Source organism: Chrysochloris asiatica, unplaced genomic scaffold (genome assembly GCF_000296735.1).
Source record: "Chrysochloris asiatica unplaced genomic scaffold, ChrAsi1.0 scaffold00088, whole genome shotgun sequence".
In the NCBI taxonomy this organism is placed as follows: Eukaryota; Metazoa; Chordata; class Mammalia; order Afrosoricida; family Chrysochloridae; genus Chrysochloris; species Chrysochloris asiatica.
In genome coordinates this window covers 10,897,575-10,918,331 of record NW_006408606.1, presented here as the reverse complement: position 1 = coordinate 10,918,331, position 20,757 = coordinate 10,897,575, and the positions used below count along the sequence as shown (strand labels likewise).

The 20,757-nt window shown below is 36.2% G+C and overlaps 1 protein-coding gene across 1 annotated transcript in view; it reads right to left on the bottom strand.

Annotated features, from left to right (window-relative positions):
* Positions 1 to 5,077: 5,077 nt before the first annotated feature.
* QRFPR (pyroglutamylated RFamide peptide receptor) overlaps positions 5,078 to 20,757 on the bottom strand; it is a 164,921-nt gene continuing 149,241 nt past the window's right edge. The window contains exons 4-6 of the mRNA XM_006866278.1: positions 8,182 to 8,417; positions 6,300 to 6,397; positions 5,078 to 5,597 (exon numbers count right to left, since the gene is read on the bottom strand). Coding sequence (XP_006866340.1) covers positions 5,194 to 5,597; positions 6,300 to 6,397; positions 8,182 to 8,417 — 738 coding nt within the window. The 3' untranslated portion in view covers positions 5,078 to 5,193. The remainder of the gene's footprint in view (positions 5,598 to 6,299; positions 6,398 to 8,181; positions 8,418 to 20,757) is intronic.

The window sequence follows — 20,757 nt, the reverse complement described above, 5'->3', positions numbered from 1 at the left end:
AGCAACATAAAGACTTGTATCTGTTTTACTTCTATTTGGAGATTTCTGTTTTCAGAGCACACTCATTCTGCATTCTAGTGTTACAAGAAAAAGGGTCCTTTGGTAGAGTGGGGAAAATACACAGAGATGTTTTTCTCAACAACAGACTTGTGTTAAGAGGTCTGAACAGTAAAATATACCTTTTCTCTGCTTTCATAGATTCTTTTTCCCTAATGTTAATAAATTGAAGTCTTGTTTACTGTATCCCTTCCCAATCCTACCTTTGGAATCCAAAGTGTCCTTCTTAATTCTCAGGCCAAGCACTAGAGAAGAGAAAAACAGATGAACCTCCCCATCCATCCAAAATGAGGAAACAATCTGATGTCTGGGTGGAGGAAAAAGGAATGAAGAGAATCATGAGCTGTGAAGTTGGGGAGAAGAGCAAAGGTCCTAAGTAAGATTTCCTTTTACAAATCCAAGGTGAATCCTATGGACTTGCAAACTGTTTTATATATTTTCTGGACTCAGTGTGAGTGTCTTTGGTTAAAGTAGGATTTTATCAGTAATGGACTGAACCATACTTAACATCCAAACCTTTATAGTAAGGTCAGAGATTAAAGAAAAAATATGCACCAACTTTTCTTCCCCCTAAAACAAGATTAATTGCAATATGAGCAAACAGGGATAAAAACTATTCACAAGATTTCTGGAAATTTTACAGTAAATATTTAATTTGCTAGTTAATATATAACTACTTTATTTCAGGTGGGACCAACCCCTGGAGAAGGACATCATGTTTGGTAAACTGGAGGGTTAGTGAGGAAGACAAAGACCCCCAATGAGGTGCATTGGCCCAGTGACATAAGCAATGGACTTATTGTGAGGTTGGCACACTTGCAAGCAGGATTTTGTCCTGTTGTACATAGGGTCAGTATGAATCAGTACCTAACAACAACAACATACAAGTATTTTTAGATAAAGCTCTGCAAAGCTGTGAACTTTCTAAAAATTAAGGCTTAATAATTAAATGGTCAATAATAGTCCCAATTTATCTGTTTTTAACTTAGTCATATTAGAAGCTCATGTATACAGCATTTAGAAAGAATTGTGTGGGTATTTGCTGACTTAGTAATAATGACCCCAAACAGTGAATTTGACACATTTGTAATGGTTCAATGGTTTAATGATAATAATCTGGCTACAGGTTAACTAGATATAACAGGCAAACAATTTATATAAATTACTCATAATAATTACACTTCAATACAAAGAAAAACAAGAATTTTCTTCTGTTTTATTTCTGTTCCTGTTTTATATTGACAATTTTCCCTAATACTAAACAGGGTCATTTGTCTTTTTCACCCATTCTTATATTGGCACACATGTTATATTAAATCTATGCATATTAATGAGTCAGCACTGGGTTGTTAACAAAAGGTTGGCAGTTTGAACTCACCAGTCACTCTGTGGGAGAGAGACTTTGGTAGTTTGCTTCCATAAGGTTTACAGCTTTGGAAACACTATGGGCAATTCTACACTGTCATATAAGGTCACTATGAGTCCGAAGTATACTAGGCCTGGTGCTGTAGGAAAATCACCGAACTGCTAACCACAAGGTGGATGTTTCAAACCCACCAGCTGCTCCTCAGAAACCTTGTAAAAGGTCAATGTAAGTTGAACCTGATTTGATGACATGTAAAAAGAACATGAATTAGAATCAACTCCATGACAGTGGGTTGTTGGATCAGTATCTTAAAAGATCCATCAGCTGGAGCTCTCCGGTTTCCAAAAGTTAAAGCCCCCAGTATGTGAAATACATTAGGTTTCTTGACATTGATTTCTTTCTATTATAGGGTTTAATGGTTAAGCACATGAAAACTGGGGGCAGAAAAAAAACATGCTCACCATAAGGCTGTGATTGGATTTGGGGAATCTCAGATGTCAAAAAGAGAGTAAGCAGGCATTGTGTTAGCTTCTAAATCCAGACATTTGTCAGCAAGAGGAGAAGACTGAAGACAAAATGTTGTTGTGAAGTGCCATTGAATCAGTTCCAACCCATAGTGACCCTGTATAGGGTTTCCAAGGAGCAGCTTGGGTTTAAATAAGATTTAGGAGAAATGTGGGAACGCCACTGATTTTATTGACTCAGCTCTCTTGAAATTAATCTAAAGTATGGTACAATTTCACGGATTTACAGTTGATTCTCATTCCCATCAACCAAATTCTTCTCAAACACCATAACTCAAATTCATCAATTCTTCTATGGTCTTCCTTACTAATAGTCCAACTTGCACATGTATATAAGGCTTTTTAAAATACGATAGCTTGGGTCAGGTGCACTTTAGACTTCAAACTAGCATATTTGCTCTTGCGCACTTTAAAGAGGTCTTGTATAGCAGATTTGTCTAATGCAATACATCATTTGATTTCTTGACTGTTACTTCCATGCAGTTGATGGTAGATCCAAGCAAAATGAAGTCTTTGAAAACGTCAATCTTTTTCTCCATTTATCATGATGTTATTTATTGGTTTAGTTATGAGGATTTTTGCTTGCTTTACATTGACATGCAAGTCAGACCGAAGGCTGTGTTCTTTGATCTTCATCAGTAAGTATTTTAAGTCTTCTTGCTTTTGGCAAGCAATGTTGTGTCACCTGCATATTGCAGGTTAGTAATGAATCTGTATCCAATCTTGATGCCACATTCTTCTCATATAATCCAGCTTCTCAGATTATGTGCTCATCATACAATTGAATAAGTATAGTGAAAAAAATACAAGCCTGGCACACACCTCTCCTGATTTTGAACCACTCAGTGTTTCCCTTGTTCAAATGACTGCCTCTTCATACATTTTAGTTATGGTGTTACAGATGAATATTAAAGGTACCATGGGCTGCCAGAAGCACAAACAAATCTGTATTGGAAGAAATGTTCCCTAGAACTCAAGATGGCCAGACTTCGTCTCGCATACGTTGGTCATATTATCAAGCGGGACCAATTCCTGGAGAAGGATATTATGCTTGGTGAAGTGGAAGGTCAGCCAAAAAGAGTGAGATCCCCAACAAGATGGATTGGCACCATGACAGGAACAATGAGCTCCATCATAGCAGCAATTGTGAGGATTGTGCAGGACTGGGTGTGTGGTGTTTTATTCTGTTGTACATAGAGTCATTATGGGTTGGAGTAGGTTTAATAGCACCTTTAGACTAGTTATCACCAAGTAAATTCTGTTGTATGGTGACCCTATGCATGTAAAACTGTTTCTTTAGGTCACCAGACCTTTCATCCAAAGTACCTCTGAGTAGACTTGAACTGCTAGCCTTTCAGTTAACGGTCACAGTTATTGGTGCTTAATTGTCTACATCATTCAGTGACTCAAAAAGGCTTTGCATAATCTTTCAGTCCCTACTGAATATAGACCCCAAACCAAATCCACCAGCATGAGTTGATTCTGACTTATAGCAACGATATATAGGGTTTCAGAGACTGTAAATCTTTAAGGGAGCAGATAGCCTCATTTTTCTCCCATGGAACAGCTGGTAAGTTTGAAACATCACCCTAGTTGGTTAGCAGCACAACACTTATTCCTCAGAGCCACCAGGATCCTTAGCATATATTATTGTTATGTTGTAGTTGTTAAGTGCTTTCATGTTGGTTCCCACTCATAACAACCCTGTATAGGGTTTCCAAGGAGTGACTGCTGAATTTGAACCACCGACCTTGTGGTTCAAACTGACTTTGCAGTTCAAACTGACCTTGTGGTCCAGTGCATTATCTCATAGTGCCATACTAGGGGACCCCTTAATGAATATAGCAAGATTAAAATGTAAAATAGAAATATTAAAATATGAGATATAACTATTAAAATATAAATGCATGAGATAGTTACATTGATGTAAACATATTACAGTCAATCCATAAGTGAAAATTCCAGAAACCTTCTTCTTTTGATTAAACAAACTAGGTTAAAAAACAAAAAAAAGGGCCTGAAAGTTGGTGGGCAAAGTTGGGAGCAAGTCTCAGAAATTAAAAAGGAACAGAAAGGTAAATCTTGAAATAGCTATGATAATGATTTTGGAACTGGAAGGTACTTTGCAATACAAAGTGCTTTCCCATTCATGCATCATTTTGTTCTCACAGCAATTTCATGAAGTATGAGATAGCCCCTTCAGCTTACAGGATTGAATAGAGGATTCAAGGTGTTAAAAGCCTTTTCAGTCATCAAATCATTCATAGCTCATAGGCCTATGTTGTTGTTGTTGTTATGTGCCATGGAGTCAGTTCCAACTCATAGCGACCCTGCACATGGTTTCCAAGGCTGTAAATCTTTACGGGAGTAGAAAGCCTCATCTTTCTCCTGCGGAACAGCTGGTAGTTTCGAACTGCTGACCCTGAGGTTAGCAGTCTAATTCGTAATCACTAAACTCAAACCCAGCTCTGTTGTTGTTGTTGTAAAGTGCCATCAAGTTAGTTCTGACACATAGTGATCCTGTACAGGGTTTCCAAGCAGCGGCTGGTGAGTTTGAACCGCCTACCCTGAAGTTCAAACAACCTTGCATTCCAGTGCATTATCCCACAGCACCACACCAGGAGTCCTCAAAACCAGCTCTGTTGTTGTTGTTAGGTACCGTGGAGTCGGTTCCGACGCATAGCGATCCTGTACAGGGTTTCCGAGGCTGTAAATCTTTACCGGAGCAGAAAGCCTCATCTTTCTCCCGCGCGGAGCAGCTGGTAGTTTTGAACCCGATTAGTAACCACTATGTTACCAAGTCTCATTAAATCTAGCACATGGTTGCCTATTCAACTTCTTTGACTTTGTTTTATGGCACAGATCTCATTTGTGACTATATCACTTAACTTTGTGCACTAATAATTTCATTGTGTAAAACTATCACAATTACTAAAAAAAGAAGTTATCAATTTAAAATTAATTTCCTGTCCAAGTATGCAACATAGAAAGACACATTACATTGACTATATATGAGGAAAACTGACAGCCAAGAACATTTATTCTTATACAATATTTAGATGAAAAGCATGGTCTTTATAACTTACAAGGGTTATTTACTAATTTTTCAAAATTTTATTTTCATGAATAATGTAATTTTTATGGGGAAATGATTTTTTCCTTTTTGTCATTTTAAGAATTGAAAAAAACAAAATAATTTTCTCTTCTGATTCAAATGGGAATGGCATCATGAAAGTATCATCACAATCAATGTCCACTGCGTAAAGCAGAATTCTCAGAAAGTTCAGAACTAAACAGGGCAAGATGTCGTTTGTGATTTTTCTTCTCCTCTGGTTGTTCACACAATTTGACTTCAATGTTGCCATCACTGAAAGCTTCTCCTTTGGTCTCCTCTACTGGGTTCCTTCTTCCAGAAAACTTTCCTTTCTTCTTCTGCAGCATTGTAATTCCTAAATTGCCACGCCTTTGTGCTGGAGATAAGGATTCCTTGATTATGCAGTAACAAACTGCAGTCAGAAAGTTTTTTTTGAAATTTTCATTCATAAATGCATAAACAATGGGATTGCAGATAGAATTGGAAAATCCAATGATTTGCACAATAGCAAAAATCATCTTGATTGTGACATCATCATATTCTTTTTCCAAATTACCTGAAATGGAATAATACTTTAGAATGCATATTTGCTTTAATAAGCAAGAACGTAAAATGGCTGTCTTATCATATATCTTTATCTAAGACTTACACTGGAACAAGTTGTTAAAGATACGCATAAAGAAGCATCTGGTATGTAGATAAAAATAACTTCTGTGATGAGTTTTCCTTCTCAAAGAACCAGAGCTCACAATTGGACGGCTGGGTGCCTGGAGTTTCCATGGCATCTCAACTTGGTAACTCCAAGCTTCGTGTAAATTGGCTGAAGCAGTTGCTTTAAAATGTTCATATGTGATATAATCATATTGAGAACCATATTAAGTGCCTGTGTATCAGAAAGAATACACTTCTGGTCTGACTTAAATTCTAGGTATTTTTTAATTCATATGATTTAAGTAAAGTATCTAAATAAGGGAACCTTCCCAAGAGGATGTCACATTTCTACCAATTTATAAATGAGCATGAGAAGTCAGAAGGAAAAACACAAGAGAAGAATCTCAAAATCGCTCTCTTCTGCAGTTATTAAAGCTTTAGTCATAGACATACAGAATTACATATCATGTAATCTGGTCTTCTTAAAAATGTGAAAGAAATTTTGAATGTTTGATTGCCTAAGTGAATAGCAATAAATTTCATTAATTCTTTGTGCACAGTAGCAGGAAATGAAGGAGAACTTCCATTAAATAAGAATGACACTCACTGTATTCGATCATCATGTGGACAATGTGGAAAGGTGCCCAGCACACAGTGAAGAGAGCCACCACAGTCACCATCATAATGACAGCTCGTTTCTTCTTTCTGGATCCATAAAAAGATATATTCGATTGATTCGTTTCTCCTTGGAAAATGTGTCACATTGATAACAGACCTATTAAATCAATTTTAAGCCTAGACCTTCCAATTTTGAAAATATTCATACAATTCATGATAGATTGACTGTAGGCTGATTATCATTTTTCCGCCACATCCTAATAGAGTTCTCAGGGAGTCCTGGTGTGGCGCTGTGGGTTAATGCACAGACTGCAAAGCCATTTGAACTGCAAGGTTGGAGGTTCAAGCTCACCAGTTGCTCCTCAGAAACGTATATACAGGGTGGTTATGGGTTATGGATCAGAACTGAGGGCACTTAACAACAACAATAGAGTTCTCATATTTACACATCTCATAAGATGTTACAAGATAACAAAAAAGGAAAGAAAATTTCTCACAATAAGTCACCTGGAAAGCACTATACTGAACAAAATAATAGTAGACAATGTTTACTAAGTGCTCATTATGGGTCTGACAATGTGCCAAATGTTTACTGTAGACTTGGTAGTTAATCTTCCCAACAAGCCATTTGGCAGATGTATAAACTGAGGTACAGGAAAGATTAAGCAATATGCAAAATCAGATGCCTAGTTAGGAATGTAGTTTGGATTTAAAGTTAGGAAGTCTCACTAACTCCAGTTCTTATTCACTTTACACTGAAAGACATTTATGCTTTCAATAGCAAAACATCAATATTTATGTAATATGGTAAGTAAGCCTGAAGGATAAAATTTAAAATGCAGTCCTTTATATCTATATAATATGATTATCCAAGATTCTACCTCGTTTTCTTCATGAGTCCTGTGATGAAGATTAGCATTTGCAAGAGAGCTACATTTTTGTAGTAGGTTTTACCAAAATAGTCACACTCATCTTTTATTTCAACATAGTAGAAGTGGGAGCATAAGTCTGTAATAAAAACCAAGATGCTAAATAGTTCAGGGGCTCCCAAGTGTCATGAGGGAGAACTTTTTTATACAAACAAGTCACTAGAGGTCGCTGCACACTTGAAAGAAAATTAAGAATATTATCAAATCTAAGCTTCTCTAAATAAGATTTTGCTTGGTTTTAAATAATCATTGAGTGTAGACTATAAAAGAAACTTTATTAGCTATAAGTACTATACAACTAAACTTCGTTTTGAAGTACCTATAAATGAATAACAACATCATAGCAAACATCTTAGTAAATAATAAAACATATGATTAATATGAGTATACTTTAAAATAAACATACTCTGCTTTCAAAAGGGTTATCACACATATCTCCTAATGCCTATCAAGCCTGGATAGGAAAAAGTAAGGACAGGTGTAACTTTGCTTTTTTTACATGTGAGAAAAACAGGGCCCTTGGGAGTAGCAGACACATCCACATTATGTGTCTGTGTGGGACAGAGGGAGGAGAGTACTCACAGGAAACCACATTCTGACACTAGCTCATAGATCTTCCTACCAGGTCATATTTATATAAAGGAGAAAAAATAAAAGTTTCATAAATTCCAGAGAATCACTTTTGATTAGGGAGCTAGTGGTTTTGTTTTTGTTTACCTGCCACACATATAAATTCAAAAATTTTGCCCCGCATTTACTGTAATGAGTCAGAATCAACTTCATGGCAGTAGGTGTTTTTTGTTTGTTTGTTTGTTTTTTGTTAAGTGTAAACTAAACATGAATAGTTTGACTGAGTTAGCAGGGACATCTGGAATCCCTTGCTAATGTAACTTTCAGAATATCAAACTCAATTTTAAACAGGTGAATATTTATTGAACAGACCTGGCTATTTTTGACATTTCTTTTCCATGAATCGTTTGAAGCACTGAACCATCTCCCACTCTTTTTTTGATCCAAAGTTCATAACCAATTTTACTATACAGGATCAGCATCACCATAAGAGGCAGAAGGAAGAGGATAACAAGAATGAAAGTTGTGTAGATTTTCTGGTGCACAGGGCTGGTCCACTCCTCCAAGCAGCAGACATGCTCTTTTTCATATAAGAAGTCATATTTAACCTTTAACATAAGAATAGTTTGATTAAAAAAAATGGGTACTCAGAATCAAAAGAACAAAATAGAGTCAAGTATTATAATACACCACTCGTCTGTTAGTTTGTCTTACTGAAGTGGCTTGCATGTTGTTTTGATGCTGGAAGTTTTGCCACTGCTATTGGAAATATCAGCAGGGTCACCCTTGATTGGTAGATTTCAATAGAGCTTCCAGACTACAGACTGGAAACAAGGACACAGTAATTGCTTTTGGAAAATTTGGCCAGGGAAAACCTCATGGATAACACTGCACCATGGATAAATGTCTGGTATAGTGCTAAATATGATGGTTTCAGGTTTGAATACACTCAAAATATCACTGGGGATGACCCGTCTCCTTGAAATAGAGTCTACCTTAATGCCATAGATAGAGTAAAGCTTTCATTACCTTCATTTGTGGATGTGGCAGGATTCAAAATGGGAAGAAACAGCTGCAAACATTCATGAATAATTAGAACATGGAACATACAAATGTGAATCAGGGCAAACTAAGTAGTTGGAAATGAAATGGAATGCTTTAAAATCATTATTGCAGATATAAGTGAATTGAAATGGACTTGTACTGGTCATTTTAATTCAACAATCATATGGCATACTATGCTAAGAATGAGAAATTGAAGAGAAATGATGTCTCATTCATCATCAAAAAGAACATTTCAAGTTCTTTCCTGAAGTACAATGATGTCAGTGATGTGATAATATCTATACACCTACAATTATTCAAATTTATGCACAATATTAAAACTAAAGATGAAGAAATTCACCAGCTTCTATAGTCTAAATTAATGAAACTTGCAATCAAGATGTATTGATAATTAATGATGTTTGGAATGGAAACCATTGGTAGCTGGGAAATATGATCTTGCTGGATGTGGGAAATAGCATGATACAGTTTTGCAACACCAATGACTTATTCGTTAGAGATACGTTTTATAAGCATGTGGACCTCACCAGATGTAATACATAATAATCACATAGACTAAATCTGTTGAAAGAGATGATGGAGAAACTCAATGCCACCAATCAGAACAGGGCTATGGGATACTTGCACAATAGACCATCAATAATTCATACACAAGTTCAATTTGAAGTTGAAGGAAATTCAAACAAGTTCATAAGACCAAAAATACAACCTGAGTATATGCCACCTGAATTTGTGACCCTCTTAAGAACAGATTTGACACTTTGAACATTAACACCGTATGACATTAAATACACCATACATGAAGAAAGCAAATGGTTATTAAAAAGAGAAACAAAAAGACCAAAATAGATGCCAGAAAAGACACTGAAAGTTACTTTTGAACATAAAGTATATAAAACAAATGGAAGAAAAGATAAAATAAAATAGCCTAACAGAATTCAAAGGTGGTTCAAAAGCACAAAGTGAAGTATTATAGAGATATGTGCAAAGAACTGGAGTTGGAAAAGCAAAAGGAAGGAACATGATCAGCATTTTTAAGACTGAAATAATGGAATTAAAAATTCAAGTCTTGAGTTGCAATATGGAAGACCTCTGTACACAGAAAATTGGCCAATTCAGGAACCATCAAAAGAAGATGGAAGGAGTATGCAGAGTCACTGTACCAAAAGCACTGTTGATATTCAATCATTTCACGAGATAGCATATGATGAAGAACAAATTGTATGAAGGAAGAAGTACAAGCTACATTAAAGGGAAAAACAAGGATCCAAGAAGTGATGGGATACCAACTAAGATGTTTCAACAAACGAATGTAATACTGGAACCCCTCACTTGTCTACGACAAGAGATTTGAAAAAGAGTCACTTGGCCAACCATTTAGAAGGGATCCATAGTTATACCTAATGGAAAGAAAGGGGATCCAGAAGAGTGAAGAAAAGAATACTAATATCATAAACAAATAGTGAAAAGCTAGACAGACATTCAGGCTGGACTCAGAAGAGGATATACAATGAAGGATATCATTATTGATGTTAGATGAATCCTCTTTGGAAACAGGGAACACCAAAAAGATGATTATCTTTATTTCATTGATAATGCAAAGGCATTCCACTATGTGAATCAAAATAAATTACGGATAACATTGCAAAGACTGGGAATTCCAGAACACTTAAATTGTGTTCATGAGGAATGTGCACAAGAGTGTGACCAAGAGGCAGTTGTTTGAACTGAGCGAGGAGATACTGCATGGCTTAAAATTAGGAAAGGTGTATATACTAGAGTTGTATCTTTTTATCAATCTCTATGCTGAGCAAACAATCAGGGACGGTGGGCTATAATAACATAGCATCAGGATTTGAGGAAGATTCATTAACAACCTGTGATATGCAGATGACACAACTGTTCTGAAAATGAAGAGGACCAGATACACATATAGATAAAGATAAAAAATTAAGTATATCTTACACTTTAACTAAAGCAAGAAAACAAAATGCTCATAACTAAACCAGTAAGCAATCATTATATACTGAGAAAACATTAAAGTTGTCAAGGATTTCTTTTATTTGAATTCACAATAAGTTGTTCATGGAAACAGCAGTCAAGATGTTAAATCATGTACTGCATTGGGCAAATAAATTGTCTGCAAAAGACCTATTTAAAGTTTCTAAAAGCAAAAAATGTCTCCTTGAGGACATAAGCCATGATATTTTCTATAGTCTCATATATATGCCAAAGCTGGACAATGAATAAGGAAAACCATAAAAGAATTGATGCATTTGAATTATGGTGTTGGCAAAGAATATTGAGTATCCTGGGCTGCCAGATGAACAAATCATGCTTGAAAGAAGCAAAGTCAGACTACTCTTTCGGATGGTGAGATCAGTCATATTAAATCAGAGAGGTAGTAAAAAAAAAAAAAAAAAGACAACTCTGAAGGAAATGGATTAACACAGTGGTTGCAACAATGTGCCAAACATAAAAACTGTTATGAGGACGGTGCAGGACAAAGCAGTGTTCTTATACTTAGGGTAGCTATGAGTTGGTACTGACTCAAGGGCACCTGACAACAACAGCATGATTGTAATGCAGTACGTTTAAGTCTCTAAAAATTTGCCACTAATATTCATTTAAAAGCAATATAATGTTAAATTGTTCTTTTGTTAAAAGCATGTTGTTGTTGTTGTTGTTGTTTTTAACTGCTTGAGTTCTTAAGAATTCACATTTTATTTTTCTCTCTTCAGTTTCATTTTTATCTTTCTCAGCTTCTATTTTCCACTATAGTTACAAGTTTTCAGTTGGATAAAGAGTACTACAATTGTCAAAGTATGCTTGAAAAAAATATTTTGTACTGCATTCTAGCTAGCTCAATGGTAAATCATTTGGCTTCCTCAATTGTTAAAGAGGTAAATTTTGGCAAAGTGTCAGACTTATTTCGATTGAGAAGTACTGAAAGCACATATTTTGTCACTGCTCTTTTGTACTGCAATAATCACATTGCTTGGAAAGATATAAAAAGACAACAGATAACTTTTATATTGTGACACAAATGAAAACCTGGAATTGAATTATTATTATCTTAGAAGTAGTCAAATTCATCTACAAGCTCTTGAGTTATATATTTTATGGAAAAGTGATGCTGATTTATTTATACTATTTCTGACAGACTAGTTTTCATATGAATTCAAAAACAACCATTAATAACAGTGTTAATAATAATAGCACAGATACAATTGTTGTTGGGTGCCATCACAAAAACATCAATAAGAATTTATTTCAAAATCAAATTAAATCTTTATGTGTATCCACATCTCATTTATTTCTGTAACATAAATAAAAGTAAGAGAATTTATCAAAATTATTGTCCATCACTTATCTGTCAGTGTATCACAATATGGTTTCTTACATGTTGCTGTGATGCTGGAAGCTTTGCCATAAGTATTTTAATTATTAGCAGAGTCACACATAATGGACAAGTTTTAGCTAAGCTTCTAGACTAAGACAGACTAGAAAGGAGGAGAGGTGGACTACTTTTGAATGATTAGTCACTGAAAACCTTAGTAGCAGGACATTGTCAAATATAATGGCAGAAGAAGAAAATATTATGAATAACATCAGAATATTATTAGATATAGTGCTAGAAGATGAGCCTCTCAGGTTAAAAGGCTCTCAAAATACCACTGGAGAACAGTTGTCTCCTCAAAGTAGAGTTGACAGTGATGATGCAAATAGAGTAAAATTTCAGGACCTCAATTTGCTGATGGAGCACAGCTCAAAATGGGGAGAAAGAGCAGCAAGAAACATCAATAATCTAGGAAATTGGAAGATGTCAAAAAAAAAAAAAAAAAAAAAAAAAAAGGACCGCATAAAGATCTATATCCTAGGAATCAGTAAGCTGGTGTGGACTGACTTTGAACAGTTTGAATCAGAAAATCATATGCTTTACTGTGTCAGTAAAATTGAAGAGGTATTGAATCCCATTCATCATCAAAAGGAATATTCAAAGATCTATCTTGAAGTACAGCACTCTCTGTAATAGGACAATAACCATAGGCTAACAAGGAAGATGAATTAATATCACTATTATCCAATTTTACAAATCAACCACTAAAGCCAGTGATGATCAAATTGAAGAATTCTACCCACTTCTTGAATCTGAAATTGATTAAACATATAATCAAGATGTGTTGATAATTACTGGTGATTGGAATGCTAAGGTTAGAAACAAAAGAAAGGATCAGTAGTTGGAAAATATGGCCTTGGTGATAGAAAAGATGCTGGAAAGTGCAGAGTTTTGCAAAAGCAATGACACATTCATTGCAAACATCTTATTTAAATAACATAAAAGATGAGGGTACACAAGGACTTCACCAGATGGAATACAAAGAAATAAAATTGACTACATCTGTGTGAAGAGCAGTGGAAAAGCTCCATATCATCTTCCAAAACAAGGCCAAGAACAGACTGTGGAACAAAACATCAATTGCTCATATGTAAGTTCAGGTTGACGCTGAAGAGAATTAAAACCAGTCCACAAGAACCAAAATATGACCTTGAACATGAATTTAGAGATCATCTGAAGAACAGATTTGAGGCATTCAACATTAAATATCAAAGACCAGAAGACTTGTTGTATGATATCGAGAATATCATACAGGAAGAAGGCCAAAGGTCATTAAGAAGACAAGAAAGAAAGAAAAGATCAAAAGGATGTTTGAAGAAAATCTAAAACTTGATCTGAAGCATGGGGATGCTAAAGAGAATGGAAGAAATGAGGATATAAAAAAGCTGAAGAGAAATTTTCAAAGGGCAGCTCAAGAACACAAAGTCAAATATTATAATAAAATATGCAAAGACCTGTAGTTAGAAAGCCAAAAAGGAGAGAACACATTCAGCACTTCTCAAGCTGAAAGAACTAAAGAGAAAACTGCAATACTGAAGGATTCTGTAGACAAAATGTTGAATTTGCAGAAAGCATAAAAAAAGATGAAAATGATACAAAAATTCACTATACTAAAAATAAATGGTCAATGTTTAATCATTTCAAGAAAGTTTCATATGATCAAGAGCCAATGTAACTAAAGGAAGAAGTTGAAGGTGAACTGAAGGCATTGGCAAAGAGCATGGATTTGGGAATTGATGGAATACAAGTAGAAAAATTTCAACAAACTTAAGGGGCATTAGAAGCATTCACTAATCTAAGCCAAGAAATTTGAAAAAGATAGAAGAGATCTATATTTATGCGAATTCCAAAAGGAGGTGACCCAAATGAGTGCAGAAATCATTGAACAATATCATTAATATCACATGCAAGTAACATTTTGCTGAAGATGTTTCTAAAGTGGCTGTAACAGCACATTGACAGGGAACTGCCCGTGGTTCAAGCCAGAATCAGATGAGATTGTGAAACGAGGCATGTCATTGCTGATGTTAGAAGGATTTTGCTGAAAGCAAAGAATACCAGAAATATTTTAACCTATTGCTTATTGACTATACAAAGGCTTTCCACTATGTAGATCATGATAAACTATGGATAACAATGTGAAAAATACGTATTCCAGAACATTTCATTGCAGCTCATGCAAAGCCAATACACAGATCAAGAGGCAGTTATTCAAACAGAACAAGGGGTGCTGGATTATTTAAAATCAGGGGTGCATCAGGGTTGAATTCTTTCACCATGCTAATGTAATCTATATATTAAGAAAATATTCTGAGAAAATGAATTTTATGAAGAAAAATGAGGCTTCGGGATTTCAGGAAGACTCATTAACAGCCTGTGATGTGCAGATGACACAACCTTGCCTGCTGAATTTGAAGAGGAGATAAAATACTGATGAAGATTAATGACCACAGAAGTTGTCAAAATTTCATCTTGTTGTGATCCGCTATCCACTCTCATAGAAGCAACATTCAAAAAATCAAATGATGTCTTGCATTAGGCAAATCTGCTGCACAAGACCTCTTTAAAATATTCAAGAGCAAACATGTCAGTTAGAGGACTAACGTGTACCCGACCCAAGCCATGTTGTTTTCAGTAGCGTTATATGCATGTGAAAGTTGGACAATGAATAAGGAAAGGAATATTATGAAAAACGGATGCATTTGAGTTACGGTGTTGGAGAAGGATATTAAAAGTACCATGGACTGCCAGAAGAATAAACAAATCTGTGTTGGAAGAAGTACAGCCAGAATGCTCTTTAGGTGTCAGGATAGTAAGACATTGTCTCATGTACTTCTGACATGTTATTATGTCCCTGGAAAAGGATACCATGCTTAATGAAGTGGAGGGTAAGCAAAAAAGAAGGCCCCAAATGAGATGAATTGGCACTGGCAGGAGCAAATGGTGCAAGAGTAAAAACAATTGTGAGGATGGGATAGGATTGGGCAGTATTTTGTTCTGTTGTGCATTTGATTACTATAAGTCAAAACTGACTAGATGGCACCTAACAACAACAAAAAGAGCATTGCCATTTTGTTTACTCTAAATCTTTCTACAGAAAGCCTTAAGTTGTGGTATTGCAGGATTCTACAGGCAAACTATTGAATGATGCAGAAAACATCAAACAAAAATGGAAGGGATACACAGAGTCACTGTACCAAAAAGAAATGGTTGATGTTCAACCATTTCAAGAGGTAGAATATGATCAAGAGCCAATGATCATGAAGCAAGGAGTCCAAGCTGCATTGAAGGCACTGGCAAAGAACAAGGCACTGGAAATAGACAGAATACAAATTGCTATCTTTCAACAACAGAGCCGAGACTGGAGGTACTCACTCATCCATGCCATGAAATTTGGTAGACAGCTACCTGGCCAACTGACTGAAAGAAATCCATATTTGTGCCCATTGCAGAGAGTTGGCTTAATGGAATGCAGAAGTCAATGGACAATATCATTGGTATTCCATGCAAGTACAGTTTTAATACAGATAATACAAAAACGGCTGCAAGCATACATTGACAGATAACTTCAAGAGGTTCAAGTCAGATTCAGAAGAGGACATGGAACGAAGAGTATCACTGCTGATGTCAGATGGATCCTGGTTGAAAGCAGAGAATGCCAGAAAGATGCCTGTGTTTTATTGACTACCCAAAGGCTTTCGATTGTGTGGGTCATGATAAGCTATGGACAACATTGCAAAGAATGAGTATTCTGGAATACATAATATTGTTTATGAGGAACCTGTACATAGACCAATAGGCAGTTGTTCGAATGGAACAAGGAAACACCAAATGGTTTAAAATTAGAATTATGAACCAGGGTTGTATTCTTTCGCCACACTTATTCAATCTGTATGCTGAGTAAATAATCCCAAAAACTGTATTATATGAAAAAAAACATGGCATCAGGATTGGAGGAAGGCTCATTAACAATCTGTAATATGCAGATGACACAACTTTGCTTGCTGAAAGCAACGAGGACTTATAATATTTACTGATGAAGAAAGGACCACTGCCTTCAGTATGAGTTGCATCTCAATGTAAAGAAAACAAAAATCCTCACCACTGGACTAATAAAAACATCCATATAAACAGAGAAAAGATTGAAGTTGTCAAAGACTTCATTTTTTTTGGATCAACCATCAACACTCATGGAAGCAGCAGTCAAGAAATCAAACAGTGTATTGCATTGGACAAATCTGCTGCACAAGACCTCTTTAAAGTATTGAAGAGCAAAGATGGCAGTTTGAGGACTAAGGTTGTGCCTGACCCAAGCCATGGTATTTTCAATAACCTCATACACATGTTGGACAACAAATAAGGAAGACCATAGACAAGTTGGTACATTTGGGTAATGATGTTGGAGGAGAATATTGAGAATACCATGGACTGCCAAAAGAACAAACAGATCTGTATTAGAAGAAGTAGAGCCAGAGTATTTCTTGGAGCCAAGATGGCCAGATTTTATCTCTCATACTTTGTACTTATTATCAGGAGGGACTGGTCCCTGGAGAACGATATCATGTTTGGTAAAGGGGAGGGTCATAGAAAAAGAGGAAGACCCCTAACGAGATGGATTGGCACTGTGGCAACAGCAATGGGCTAAGGCATAGCAGCAATTATGAGGTTTGCCCAGGACTAGGCAGTGTTTTGTTCTGTTGTGCATAGGATTGTTATGAGTCAGTACTGATCCAACTCCAACAACTAACAACAACAACAACAACAACAACAAACCATCTGAGATATACATACCAGGACCGCTAAAATAATTATATAGATACATATGAGTCCTGGTGGCACTGTGGGTTAACGTACTGGACTGCAAGGTCAGTTTGAACTACAAGGTCAGCAGTTCAAACTCACCAGCCGCTCCTTGGAAACCTATACAGGGTTGCTAGTAGTCAGAACCAACTTGGAGGCATTTAACAACAACATATATAGAGATATATAGGATATAGACATAGGTATAGATGGAATCCTGGTGTGGTGTTGTGAGATAATGCAGTAAACTGCAAGATCTGTTTGAACTACAAGGTCAGCAATTTAAACTCACCAGCCACTCCTCGGAAACCCTATACAGTGTCAGTATGAGTTGGAAATGACTCAACAGCACTTCACAACATATATATGTGTGTGTGTGTTGCTATAGGATAAACAACACAGCAGTGTTAACCATAAGGTCTGTGATTCAAATCCACCAGCCACCCCTCAGAAATCCTATCTTATATATGGTCACTATAAGTCAGAACCAACTCAATAGCACTTAACAATAACATAACTATTTTATCATAGGATATGTGTGTGTGTGTGTATATACATATATATATATATAATGCAAAACCCACATGGTTTGTAGAACTTACTATACAATATGTGGCGCTGTAGGATAAACACTGTATTAAAAGGTTTCTTTGAACCACAAGGTCAACTGTTGAAACCAACCAATTGTTCCTTAGAAATCCTATACAGGGTCGTTATTAACTGAGTGCCTCAATGACCCTTAACAAAAACAAAAACAACAATATATATAATTGTCAAATCTGCATGTTTCATGGAGCAGCAATGAACCCTAAAAATGGGAATAGAATTAGGCATTCTAAAGAGCTCCAGTTGAATATAAGGACAGACTTAGCCAGCAGAAAGGAGCTGACAATGTAGTTATGTGGAAATTTATGGGTCTTCATGAGCAGCCAGAGTCCTGGTATGGCTCTGCAGGTTAATGTGCTGAACTGCAAAGTCAATTTGAGCCACAAGGTCGGTCGTGCAAGCTCAGAAGCTGCTCCTTGGGAACGCTATACAGTGTTACTATAAGTTTAAACTGGCTCGATGGCACTTAACAACAACAACAAGAGCAATCATCTGAGAAGCACCCTCATGTCAAGAGAGTGGCAGTCAAAGACCTCAATGGCGCCATAATTAAGAATTCTATAAACTAAAAGCTCAATCATGGAGATCAGCAATACTGGCGGGCACCAATACAAAAGAACACCTGTCCTTCCCTCCCACTACTCTCCTCATCAGGTTGCAAGGTGCCAGAGTCAGTTAATAGAATGGAGAAATGGAGAAAGAGAAATGCAAAACAAGAGAGCAGAGAAGAAGCCAATCAGCACCCCTTTCCATGTCGTAGTCTCTGGTGTAAACCAGACTCAGGTGGAAGAAGGGAGAAGTTTTAAATTCATTGAGAATATGAACTTATATGACTGAAACACCAGAGTAGGCATTTTAGTAATGAAACTAACACTGTTCTTGTGACTGAAACTGAACAGAGGAAAATGTACAGGGTTTGACAAGTTTAATATATCAGATTTCATCCCCAGGATTGGAGACTCATCAGATTGCATTATTATGAATAACAAGAGATAAAATTATGTTCATTTCTGATCTTGCTACTTGAGTTCAACTAATTCATTATGTCAGTTGCATGAACTATCAATGTGCACTTAAAAAGTATTCTCATCTTATAACCAACCAAAAAAAAAAACAAAAACCAAAAACAAACAAAACAACAAAATCAAACAAAACAGTTACAGTAAAGTCAGTTCCAGCTCATGCTGACTGCTGATAACATGTGGGATAGAGTTGAGCTCTGCTGTATACAGTTTTCACTGGCTGATTTTTCTGAAATATACCATTAGACCTTTCTTTGAAGGTGACTATGGGTGTAACTGAACTTCAGCATTTCAGTTGCATTAATTTTTCTTTTATGTTTTTATTGTGAATTGAGATAAAATTTGTTGTTGATAAATGCAGTAGAGTGGGTTCCAACACATAGAGACCTCTATAGAGTTTCTGAGGTGCGTATGGTGAGCTTGAACTGCCAATGCTGCAGTTCAAACCAACCTTGCAGTCTAGTGCATTAACCTACAGCATTAAAAAGTTTGCAGGGTAGAGAGAGGTGAGCTTGATGGTGGAACATGAAGAAGTGCAGGGAGAACGTCCATCAGCAATAACACAGAATACTGGATGAAGCAGGTTCAGGGGACAGTCCCAGAATTCTGAACTACACATATAAAGGAATATTTAGAAAGTTTAAAGTCTTACAGCTGGTGGAATTTGTAGCAGAAGCAAAAAATCTAGTGCTTTCTCATTGGCTGATCTCAGCAGCTCCCAGAGTGGCCATCTTGGGTGAGCTAGAATAGGGGAATGATCAGAGCCACTATAGACACCTGACACCTGACTGATCCTTGGAGATAAAAGTGCAGACATTTTAATTTTTTTTATCTCTGTTCATTGGTCTCTCACTGTCTGTGTACCTCCATTCTGGTTACTAGAAGGAGTGCCTGAGTGAGTGGACACCTCTATGCCATCTGTAGAGTTCTACTACACATGCACACTGATCTGTTCAGAATTTAAAGGGACAGTTTCCACTTAAAACCAAACAGCAGTGCAAAACAGCCACAGTTGGCCCTGAACTTTTTATCACTAGGAAAAAGGCCTGAATGGGGGTTTTAGACCAGGAGAAAGCAGACTAAAAAGGAATCAGGCTGAAAATTATGTCCTGAGTTACATTATAACAACCAAGAGTGGTATCTTTTAAAATTTCACAGGCAGCCTTGAAGACAAGAAGCTGAAAGAGGGACATTAAAGTCATACACATATTTGGCTACAGAATTTTTTTTCTCTTCTCTCCTTTCTATTTTTATAAACTATAGTATCCAATCTGTCTTTTTGATGTTGCTGTTTTGTCTTTTGATTCCCTCTTTACCTTTAGTGGGCTCTTTCTCTCCCTACATTACCCAAGAGGAGACAGCAATTGTGGTCATATAGTCAAGCTACAATCACACCCTATAAAATCCCACCATGCAGACAAGAACCAAATCAGCTGCTGTACATCAGTTAGGCAGACAACATCTGCAACAGTTAGTCTGAGTTGAGTAATAAGAAGAGTGAAAATAGAAGTCCATCTCCTGATAACATCTACCTAGAGGAAATGAGGTAGCATTACAAAACATCAACATAAATTCATCTAATTATTAAGGTCACACTTACCTACTGAATATGCCCAAGAAACAAATGACCATCTCTGTGTAGGTCAAGAAACAAGATAAAGTGACTGAGACAAATGAGTTGGAGGTAGACCTAGACTTCATATTGTAAGGAGGGCAGGTTTTGGAAATGCCTGATAAGGAATTCAGAAAAATGATAATTAAATGTATCAAAACACTTTACAGAGGAGTTTGGAAAAATAAGGAAGAAATCAGGAATGCATTACAGGAATAATGAAAAAAGATAAAGCATTGGAAACAATTCAAAACCTACAAAATGAGTTCCACATGATTCATAACAGAATATCAGAAATGGACAACACACTGAAAGGACAAAGCAATAGAATTGAAGAGATGAAAGCCAGAACTAGCGAGCTAGAAAACAGATATCTTAATACTGCTAAGATACAAGAGCAAGCAGAAAAAAGGATTTAAAAAATCTGAAGAAGGTCTAAGATG